Genomic DNA, 12644 nt, shown 5'->3' on the forward strand with positions numbered 1-12644 from the left:
ATTCATTTTACATTATGTATACCTCTTTATAAAATATCAGAATTTCGATATGAGCATTAATTTGTCAAGGCTCATCTTCATTCCCACCGAAATACCACTGCATCATGTTTGTAACCTTGAAAGTTCACCGGCAGTAAATATATCCAATTACCAGTTCAAACAAACAATCAAATATAGTGATATGAGTGAATTGCTGACATCTATACTATTACCTCTATAAGATATGTTTCATTGGTATTTCGCAATGGGTTTCCTGAACATTTGGGTTATTTTGTCAGATTTATTAGTGATCATCGAACCTCTTTAGTAAACTTGAAAAGTATATGTTTGAAACATTTATTTACGGCGTTTTTTAATGAGAATACCTTTAAGTAGTCAGATTCCCATGTTTAGTGTTTTGTGTACAGCATGCAAAATGGAGCACCGGTTACAAACAAAATCCTTAAAAACTCGAACTCAAAGTATTTCTTCTTAACGTATTTGATAAAAATGTATATATTGAATATCTTAAAATTGTAAACGTTTATCTTATTCTACAGAATTATAAACATCTTGTTAAATCTATGAAATTGTTTAACTAAATTGTCACTATAATGTAGCTCTGTAAGACCTTATCTTTCCTAGATCATATTCTTCCCACCTGGGAAAAATAGGATCCTATTCTTTACAACTGGGAAAAATAAGAACTTATTTGTCACACATTTCGAACATATACGTCACAGCTCCTGGGAAATTTGTGACCGAAGCCGGTTTTTTATGTACCTCGAAATCACATTGCTCACAGGTCAGAAATTGCATCATTATTTTTAACAAAAAAAGTAAATTTTACATCTGAGTCACATATGTCACAGATTGCTATTTCCAGTATTGCAGATATATTTTGTTGACATACATGTAGGCGTATTTATTCTAGTAATACATTATCGTTGATTAAGTTGTTGTCGTTTTTTGGTGTTGTTGTTGCTGTTAGTTTGCTGCAGTTGTAGGCGCAGTGGCGGTTGTTGTAGAGATAGTTGTTTTATTTTATTTATGTTTGTATGTTGCTGTACGGGTATTAGTGGTATAAGTAGGAATAATATTGGTTCTTGTTGGCACCGTAATAGTTGGTGTATGCCTAGTAAAGGTAGATGGCCTCGTGTTTGTTGTCGTGGGTTGTGTTGGCATAGACAGATGTACTGGAAAAAGTATTTGCAACGCTTTCAACGACTAAATTTCAGGCAAGCAAGCAGTGAATAACGCAGAGCTTAAAGAGCTTTGGTTTAAAGATAGTTCTGTTCCGATCTTGCCTTATATGGTCGAGCATTTACGATAGTGTAACAATTCACCCTCGGGGACACAATGCGACCAAGATATATATAGAGAAAATTTTAGTTTTAAGAATTGGTGGTGTTGTTGTTGTTATTATTGTTGTTGTAAGAATATGTTTTATTGTTTTTGTATATGGCGTTGTTTTTAGAATATGTGTTGGTGTTGTTGTTATTATTATTATTATTATTATTATTATTATTATTATTTTATTATTATTATTATTATTATTATTATTATTATTACTTTTTTCTTGCTATTACTATTATTATAATAATAACAACTTGTATTATTATTTTATTAATCTTTTACATTAATTATTTTTTATTTCTTTTTATTATTACATTTTTAATATCAAATTTATCAAACAGCAATGTCATCGACAAAATCTGTGAAGAATATGTTTCTCTTGCTTACCACCATTTTGGTCAATCATATATGTCACAGTTTGAAACTGTGAAGAATAGGATCCTATTTTTTCCAGATCTGTGAAAAATATGATCTGGGAATAATAAGGTCCTACATTGCTCAATTGAGTGTAAAAACTGTTCACAACTGTTTTAATTAAATAATACACTGCTCCAGTTTCCTTACATCCTGAATGATAATAATTTATATATGAAATGTATCTACCTGTATGTCATTCACGATAATTATGTTTATTTTCTATTATCAGGTGGTATCATATTTCTATAAGAAATGACAACCCTGAAATTTCGCGCTTATAAATTGTGTTTAATATGTCTGTTACTTTATTATGTGAATTTAAAGGCATTATTAACCTTTTAAAAGATGTGTTATATGTAGATATAGAATATGTAACATTTAAACCGAAATATAGTTTGCAAATACTTTTTCGGCCTTGTACATTGAACAATATAGAAGCAGAAACTATACAAAAGAGGTGGTTCAGGATTTGGCGTTAGAGGGGGCAACTTTGTACCTTAATTACGACAAACAATTATATAGTTTACCCGAAATGCGAGCAAAACTTGTCAGTCGATGCAAGCTTTGCTTCAAAAGAATCATTCATAAATGTTGTGAGTACACCGATCGATGCGCCCCCTGATATGATTTCACGACAATGTACGAGTCTTAGAGAAATTATTTATTTATGTAGAGTCGTATGTTCGACCTTTCACTAAGCATATTGTAGTATTTTTGAAAACAACAACAACTTTTTGTAATTTCGCAACACAACATTGCGTATTTTCATATTTTTGAAATCCGGTAGCCTAGGAAAAAATGAGTGTTCATAAGTAAGCCCAGATAATTCATTTTAAATTTGCAATAATGATAGGATTAAAACCTACAAACGAACAATCTTAGTTTACAGCGACACTTGATCAGATCTCTGGAATTCATGAACACCTTAAAGCTGCACTCTCACAGATTGAACGTTTTGATAACTTTATTATTTTTTGTTTTGAAACGAGCAAATTTTTGCAAAAATGCATGGAAACCAGTTATATAAGACTGATGACAAAAATAGATCGATATCTATATAATTTTAGTTAAAAATTGATGTTTTATGCATTTTTCTTAAACCGTTAGTAACTGTTTAAGCCATAAGACATTAATTTTCGAACGGAAATATGAAAATCTGCGATCTTTTGCCAGCAATCTTTATTTATCGGTTTGCAGATATTTACGCAAAATATTGTTCTTTCCAAGACAAAAAATAAAAAACTTGTCAAAACGGTATATCTGTGAGAGTGCAGCTTTAATACAGTGACACTAACCCCAAACCGAAGTACTACGGCAGCACAACTTTTTAAGTTGGGTTAAAACTTTTCTTGAAAGCAGACATTCGGTTGAAAATGTGGTTTATACCCCGTTGATATGCGGGACGTCTTGACTTAGAACGGTACATAAGTGTACATATGTCTGAAAATGATTTGTTGTAGTGCCTTCCGGAAGATGAGGAATGGAAATCACCATTTGTCATATTTTTGTATCTTAACATGGCAGAAATGAGCCTCCATATCATTGGGAATAGAATGTCAAAATGTAAGCGCATAGACAACTGTTATAAGTACTTTTAAAAATATCAGGTGACAAAACTGTATATATATCCGCGGCGATGAAGTTAATACTGGCCGAAATAATGGCATAGTTTAGACAAGATCAACAGAATGTAGAACGGAGAACTGTGTTATAGTTTAATGCATTATAGTGATGTGATTTGCATGTTCTGTCTGTCGATGCGAGTGTCTCATTTACTTGTATTACTAACTATACAATGATGGCATGTTGCAACTCAAAAAAACTGATTTAAACATTGTTAAACCATATGATATACCGCACGACGCACGCGTTTTTCTCAGCGTATAACATTGACCTTCATGATCGAGATATTATCTTTACTTCCTAAATTTTTGCCGTAAAATCCACTGTCTTATTAAAAATTAAATTCCGTATGTCATTTGTTCGAAATCCATTTAGTTTATAAATTGTCTAGACATGATAATAACCTCCATACAATTTGATTTCAGGAATAGAGCGCTGTGAAATTATTTCAACAATATTTGAATGCCTGTTGATTAAATCCTGACGTCCGTGTTTTTGGTATCTCTTTTGCATGAATTATTATAGATGTCTTTCTATTTTTGAACAGAGTTTTAGACCTTCATAATTAATCAATCATTGTTCTTTGCATTGCTTTTAAATCAAAGATCGTCCTATTCGACGTATTACACGCGACCTTAACAATTATGTGCTTTAGCGAAAACATACATCATTTTAGCGTTTTCCAAACCAACAATGTCGATGCTGATTAGATATGATTCAAACGACAAAGCAAGTATATTTACCCACATGACTGTATAAAAGGAAGCGCATTTTTCTCTCAGATATTTTCAACAAACTACGAAGTGTTTTCCCTTTCACGTAAATCATTGTGTATAAAGTACGCCATATATATGAAAAAAAATGTAATTAAATAAAAACAAGACACTTTAATCTAGATACAATCTAGATATAATCTAGATATATTTTGACACCAAACACGTCAATTAATACTTTTTCACTGCAAAGCGTTTTCACCATGAACAAATAATACGTTTCTATAACATATACTTGATCGTATGTTATATTTTGTAATTAAAAAATGTTTGCTTTTTGCTGAAGTCCAAAGGTGTATACAATTAACCAAACGTTATATATATTTGATCTGTGACGTTATTACATGTACTTTTTTGGTGGCAACCAATTTTCTCTTATCCATACTCAAAAAGTTAGATCTGTAAATTGCTTCTTCTTCTTATATTACGTTGAATCTTAAATACATACGACATTGACTTACAATGACGGCTGTGAAGGGTATAAACTGGTTTAACTATAACTTGAAGTCCAACCCAATTGTTATTTTATGTCATTTGTTTGTTTGTGTATGTTGAATTTGTATATCTTGATATTTGCAAAAAAAACAAACAATAATATTTTTTTTAAATACATAATATAACATATATCATAGCTTGTCAAATAGAAAACACATTTCAATTTTGTCTCCGTTTATTATACTAGATAATAATATGATGAACATGTGCATACATTCATACGTGGATAAAAACATATTGTATCACTCTTTTTGTCTCAGGTAATTCTATGCGAGGTTTTTCAACATAAATGTGTTAAATTATTCTCATCGTCAGCACTACCAACATATCCTTTGATATCGGGCATAATTAAGGATTCTTCAGGTAACATAAATTGACAAATTTTGTGTATTCGAGAACGCAATATGTTACCTGTCAATTTTACCACGGTAATAGTGAACCAAAGAGTTATGCCTACTTCCAAAATGTCCGACGATTAACATATATAATTATATTTCTCTACATACCAAAGTACATAAGTAAATTCATAGATAATTCACTGTGCCGACAAATAAATATTGTGTTTTTCTCCCTTATTTGACCCTATGTACAAAAAATAACTCCATGTAAATTTTTATACAAGAAGTTTATAATATTTAAGAAGTAGTACAAAATCGCTGGTTATTCCCTTTAAAATACATTAGTTCTTCCGACGTACTTTTCAAATAACAAATGCGTCCTAAACATAGAACTACCAAACCAAATGCATTTGGCTGGTTGTTACGTTACCATGATATGTCTGTCGATGAAAGACAGATTATCTTGTTGTATTGCATTGCCACTAAATATGGACGGGCTTGACCAGCCGCTCGAAGACGAATGTTAAACTAACATTTTGAAGAATTAAGAGTACAAATCGTTATTAAATTACAATAACTACATAAAAACACCTCAATAAAAAAGTTACAGAATATTAAAATAAAACAAAAACAATAAAATCTTGAGGAACATCCTCTTGTTTTGTTTGTTTTCACTATTTCCAGTTAGTTGATGTTGACTTTAGCGTTGTTTCCCAGGTAACAAACAAAGTCATATGGCGAAATGGCTGCCGTTTGCGGGTCATTGATGAGTTGTCTAGCGTTATCAGTATTTTTAACTTTTGTACTACCTGGCTTATGCGACCACATTTTATTGCTGTCCATGCGGAAAAAGTGAAAATCATGCATAGAACCGTCTGCATTTGGCCAGAATACCAAGGCAACGGGACCAGTGTTTTGATTTTTAGAGGGCTGTCCTCCATCTTGTCGTTTCTTGTAACCATCGCTGTAACATTCCTTACGAACGACATCTGCTTTTATAGGACCAACGGGCTTATAGTGACTTGCACGTCCTAAGAGAAATTGAAAATCAACGTTTATGCAATTAAATATGATTTCGTAGACTTACACGAACACTCTTCACTTTAATCGATATAGAAGTGTACAATTGGTGGTTGTAGACATAATCGAAACTAAAAGAAGCAATGCTTGGTTCAATATTGAATGCGAAAATGGCAGTTCAGTTAACAGCAAAAAAAATATGTCATAATTTATCTGAAACAAAGCCTCTGATATTTTGGGAAGACATATAAAACATTTGACTTACTTAGCACCATGAATATAATGTTCGCAAAATCGATATTTTCTAATCATCGAAATATATTTTTGCAAGCAAAACATTGCCTATAAACCAATACTGTCTGTAAAAGGCAAATATTATAAGGTCCAACATAGCATGCGTTATGAGACGATTTATCAAGTAAATATATTTATATATAAAATACTAATAAAGTCATTATATGTAGAAAACATGGTTGGCAAAGTTGTTGTTGTCGACCCCTTTTAATATGGTATATACTACTGTTTTACCTGGCTGTGCGAAAGTGTTTGTCACTTTGTTTGTCGCATAGTTGTAACAGTTGTTGTGTTCGAGTACGTGTTCATCATCATTCCATGGCGAGGGGTTATAAGCGGGCATCTGATACAAATCTTGATCAACTACGATACCGGGACCGCCACCACCGACACCAACGTCACGACCACCACCGCCGACACCAACGTCACGACCGCGACCACCGCCACCAACCTCCATCCCCTTTAAAATAGTTTGTTCTTGTAATTGGTCATGCGAGGTGGACGAGAAAATGTCAAACACGGGGCTTATATACAATTTCAATGACAAATTACCAAATGATCTCTCCAATGTACAACATCTAGTCCGGAACCATTACATAAACGTTCTTTACTGGCCCAGTTACGCATTGGAATATTACCTTTAAAATAGCAACTGGGCGGTATGTAGGTGAACAATGCACATGAATTTGAGAATGAGTGTCATTTTGTATTGAAATGCCAACTATATACTAATTCAAGAACTTGTACGTGTCTTGATCTTTCTGAAGATCATTTCACTAATCTTACTGACGTTGAAAAAAACAAAATAAGGCTGTAAGAGAAGTACACAGCGAAAACCTATGCTCTCAGAAGAAGAACACTATATGTATAGCATGTATACTTGTTTCATTATGATTTGTCCCATTAAATTTAGTATTGAACATTTACATGTATCAACATTGTATAAACAAGTATCCTCATTTACCTGAAAGAAGTTTGATAAACACGCTGTTAATTGTTGTTATTCTAGTATTAATTAGTATCTATGTTATTGACAATAACCATTGTTTAACACTCAACATTAGAAAAGGCTCAAGTTTTTACATCGATCAATGATAATAAATATTACATCGACTGCATTAGTAACGTTCGTTCCTTGTGAATAACACCAGGCGCGTAAATAACTGTACTCAAAATACGCAGTTTCGTAATTAATTTTTGACATACCCAAAACCCCGAATTTGAAAGGGATGGGGCGACCCCTCCCACACCTACCCCCCCAATGCATCGATCTGCGTAATCCCAAATTGGCCCTAACTAAGCGCCTGAATACCTTGTACGTATGTTAAATAAACCATTATTAAAAAGCACACGGTATTTCCTCTGAAAGTATCTAAACCTCTTAACTTCAAGGGGAGCTAACGCAACGTAGAGGTTGATTTTCATTAAAAAAAAATCGAAAACAATACATTAAAACAATATCGGTATTAGGTTATTTTCGTGAACATATTTGTGAAAAGTGCATTGATACAACATAACTGTTTTCGAGTTGATAATTGAAACGTATAAAACAGGCAATGCATTTTGAATAAACTTATACTTTGGCAAATATTCAAAACGGTTTCGGTCATCAGGTAAACGTTAGATCTGTTGTAATTGGTATGCATCAACGTGTGATATGAAACAAAACAGTGTTTAACTGTGGTTTGATGTAAAAGTGAAACCAATTCAACGCACGCGATCACGCACAATCGTTTGGAAAACTATTGTCCCAATGATAGATATCATATCTGTCAAGATTTAGGAAATAATTTATATTCACACCTAACTCGGAAACAGTTGTTCTTTCGTAATTTTAATAATCCGGTAAGATGCAATTATCAATGCAACAATCATTTAATTTGAAGAAAGAGGAACCAAATAAGATGCGAAAATGTCCACACGTACATTATCTTATCACTTCTTTACGCCAGCGAATCAATCATAGATGAAGTAAAATAAAACTCAAAAGATAAATAGATTTATAATGAACTAGAGACCTTGCCCCTAACCATTCGCTTCCCTTTACTTTTTTGTAGATGATGTAAGTAAAACAAAACAAAATATGGAGGTTATTTCTCTGAGGTTCGGACTTTCTTTGACGTACTTTTTAACGATTTACTTTCTAAAATTTAGTATTTCGTTTCGTATCAATGATATGGCGATCGAGTATAGCTATTGAGTACTAAAATATAAATGCATTGTTAAAATATTGCGTTAAGAGAGTTGTATGCAAGGTATTTCAAATATGCATTATGAACGCAATATCTTCGGAATAACTGTGATCTTAAAAAAAGACGTTGATCATTGGTCAAATGACGGGTTTTATTATTTAAAACGCATGTGACGTCGAGAAAAACAAGTGACTTCATTGACTATGCCGCTGTTCAGTCAGCGTTCACTCATCTTTCAGCGTTGTAGTTGGGTTATTAGAAATAAAGATCTTAAACATAAATATTTATACTTGAGAATTTCACTTTATATAAAAACAGTTGGGCACAGCACGGATTATATAGAAGTCTTTCAAACTGTACTAACCGTGCACTGACAAACTGTTTTCATACACCGATGAACCGCAATACTGAAACATTGAATTCTTAAGAATACTCTTCATATTGATGAACCAACTGACTTAATCAAAATGATCTGATTTGATTGTTGTTGACTCGTGTTTGATGCATTTATCGTGATATTCATTTTTTTTTAACAAATGCAAGCAGCGACATCCAAACTTTTGTTATACCTCATTGAACACACTATAAAGGATCACCGCGAGCAATGATGGATATATACCTAACTTAAATTTTAACATAATTAAATGGTTATTTACCGGGAAGTGAAATAATGATCATTATAATTAACTAAAAAACAAATCATCTGTTTCAAACGGTATATTGCATTACTTGCTGATCATGATAACCAAACTATTTGTCAATGATACCAATCTCTATTTTATATTGGAAAGTATTTCTTTGTTCTCGATTTTTAAATAATTCCCTTTTCAAAACGGTTTACCAGTAGGCAGGGCTTTTCTGTGACATACTTAGCTTTCGGATAAATTGCGAATATGACAATATGGTACAAAACGTTACTACACACACCGTATATGTATATATAAAGCGCTCTTTGTGTAGTAGCGTATTATTTTAATTACTGGGAAAGCAGTGGATGCCGCGTTGTTTTTTGGGTCACTGCGACCTTAATGAGAAAGGACATATGCATAAATAATATACTTTATATCTAGGTGTTTTTATTTCTATATAGTATTGCCATTTCATCGAAAATAACATGCACTTATATAAAAGAACTGTTTGAAAACGTATGTATCATCACACATTTCAATTTACCATTTTGTGTGTATATTTGTTTTATAAATATTGTCCAGCAGTTGACCAGTCACTTTTGTTCACTTACAGGTTGCTGAGCCGTCGTGATATGCGTTATCAAGGTTTCGTCAAGGCCAGAGAATTTCTTAAGCAGTAACTTCTCGAGCTCAGCATTGGTCCCCTTTCCGATTGTCATCATGTGTGACCCAATTTGTGAAGCGGTTTTTGTAGTTTGTCCTGCCTGACTTGCCATCACCAAAGGTGTTCGCTTATGAACTTTAAAACCTCTGTATCCCAATGAATCACTGAGACTAAAAGAAACGTTTTCGTAAGGCATGACTATTATGTACTGTATTATAAATACTCTTATTAATGGAACAATAAACCGTTGATGTATATAGTATATTTATCATTAACACATATCATTATTGACCGAATGAAAGAACAAATGAAAATAGGATTCATGATTATGAAATATACATTCTGGTGGATGGAGTGTTTAAATCATGTGTCACCTTGTCATTCTGCCTTGAAAAGCAAGGTGATCTTTGAAAGGTGCCATTTCATCCTCGTTGTGAACTGCCACAATTGGATTCGGACGGCCGGAGTATACGTCCAACTCGACCACATAAGGAGCTGTCTCTAAAATGTAAAATGTAAGTCTGATAAATCAATTATCCGACCAACAAATAAGTTAGTTTTCGGATAGTTCAAACAACTTTTATGTTAAATCTGTCGGTCGGATTCATTAAGTCAGGGAAAGTTTTGTCCCTGCGTTCTACACCTGTTAAGTAGACTGTGGCCAAAATACCCATCGTTCTTGGTCATGTGCTTATAGAAGCTGTGAATTGTACGTCTTCGTATAAAGAGATCCAAATGTTCTTGGATTGGGGAGTAGGTCACGACAACAGTATCTCATCTTATGCAACATAAGATTTTTTTCGAATTATTTCTAATGCAAAAGTTATATGAAATTATTTTCATCATAAGCAAATGAATTCTTAATATGAAATCTAGGAAAATAAATTTTACCCAGTAGTTTCATTACGTCTGAACCTATCTTCGGTAATGATGCCATGATGTCTAGTGGATACTCTTGTCTTTAAGTGCACATTTAGTCCGTTAAAGCTGTAATGAATGAGCCAAAATATTCTCAAAGCTAACTGGAATAGAGACTAATTTCTCTCATTTCGTAGTGATAATGCAAAAATCAGCCACACTGCAGGGCAGAAATGCAAAAGTGCGCCAGGTGCCGCAGCGAAAAGGAGACAAAGTGCTTCAAATAAAAATAATATTTACCAAATGATGCCTCATTTTACTAATTTTAGACAAAAATTTTCTATCGAATAACTCATACGCTACAATTTAAGAACGGTATTAATTAATATAATTTCTTAATTATCTAGTTAAGAATTTCTTAATCAAGGTTCACATATCAATCTTTTCTTATTGTTCAATCTTTACATTTCAATAACAAATGATTTCCTATCATGTACCAAGTAGGATTTGTGTTCATTTTATGAAATGTAATATATTAAAGGTGTATACTTGCTAAATTCATATGATAGAATCAAGATAATGCAGAAAAACTCCATTTCTTGTCAAAAAACACCGATTCAGTTTGACAAAAGCGAAGTCAAAAATTCATAAATACTTTATTGCTTAATTACATAGCTTTCAATTGAAAATCAAAGATAAATGTTTTTTCTTTGAATGTCAACTTAAAAATGTGTAAAAATGCATCTCTTTATGTTATAACTAGAAAAACAATTTTAAATCATTTGAAGTAATTTGTTTTACAAGATGTTTATCCACGTTTTAAATCAAGTGTATTGACACAATTGCTATAATATATATCTCAATTGTTTTATTCAACCTCTATAATACTTTCGAACTCCTGGGTAATCGATTCAGTCATAATGATTTTGTAATGATTCAACATTACAATCACGAACAGACTTGACTTACAAAAACGCCACTTTTTTGTGAATTTTGGTAACATATCCCACAAGGTTTAATGAGATTCAACATGTCCGCTTTTATGAAACCTGAAGTTTTCTATTTAACTTAATAAAATAAAGACCGGATTTACAATGGAAAATTCCCATACACATCACACATCAAACATACTCTAAAACCAAGATGTATTTCAACCACTTTGTAATTATTCAATAATATTTCAGGAAGTTTGTGGATTTGAGAATTTAAGACATCAATCATTTAGTTGATTTTTTGTTTAACTTCCGATTCTTAAGTAAAATGTTTAAAATATTTATATTTATTTTATTTTATTTAAATCTTTAAACATATAGTATTTTTATTCTTAATATTTACTTGAAGAAATGAGGCTTACCTTGCGTCCCTCGATGTCCTTAACAAGATAGTGCGTTGCTCAAGAGATGCGCAAGTATATTATTATAAGGGTACATCGCCCACTCAGGCTGACCTTCGATGAAAGGTAATCCGATTTTCCTGTAGTATATCCTAGAAGTGCATGCGATACGTTGGTTAATATGTATAGCATTAAAATTACCTATTATAAAAAGAAGTCTCGGGTAAACGATACACGATACTCGTACTGATTAGTTTACAATGACAGCTCATTAATTGATATTCTATTTTCAGCAACATTTTTACGCTACATTATTTACTTAAACTGTTTGGTCCGCTCATCAACCGACCATTTCCTGTTTTTGCCCCTATGCAAAAGCGTTCACTGAAACTTAAAGACGTGCAATTAAATTTGAACTTATTTCAATCTTCTTTAAATCATATTTTTTCATATTGTTCAATTGTTTGTATTGCTATTGGATTTCATTAACCTCATTGAACAATTACAACGAAAATTTTAATCACATTAAGGACCATGATCGTAACATATGTTGACATGTGTCAGGGAATAAAATGAGGATTACGAAATATAATAGCAACATTTTTTGCCAATAGTATACACATATTTTCTTTCACACGAAATATTTGCCACAATATGATGTGACTTTACGAAG

General features: G+C 32.4%; 1 protein-coding gene across 2 annotated transcripts; it reads right to left on the reverse strand.

The window, feature by feature from the left end:
- Positions 1–4800: 4800 nt before the first annotated feature.
- On the reverse strand, positions 4801–12305 carry LOC128212881 (uncharacterized). 2 transcript variants are annotated; one of them, XM_052918267.1, is made up of 7 exons: positions 12291–12305; positions 11993–12123; positions 10672–10767; positions 10155–10281; positions 9728–9950; positions 6530–6755; positions 4801–6012 (listed from the first exon to the last, which is right to left on the reverse strand). In XM_052918267.1, exons 3-7 carry the CDS (start codon positions 10715–10717, stop codon positions 5666–5668), a joined length of 969 nt encoding a protein of 322 aa, XP_052774227.1. In that variant the 5' UTR covers positions 10718–10767; positions 11993–12123; positions 12291–12305; the 3' UTR covers positions 4801–5665. The 2 variants fall into 2 exon arrangements, with proteins under 2 accessions (XP_052774227.1, XP_052774228.1); XM_052918268.1 differs by lacking the exon at positions 12291–12305 and having other exon boundaries at positions 11993–12135.
- Positions 12306–12644: the final 339 nt, after the last annotated feature.

The sequence above is a fragment of the Mya arenaria genome, chromosome 13 (assembly GCF_026914265.1).
Source record: "Mya arenaria isolate MELC-2E11 chromosome 13, ASM2691426v1".
Lineage (NCBI taxonomy): Eukaryota > Metazoa > Mollusca > Bivalvia > Myida > Myidae > Mya > Mya arenaria.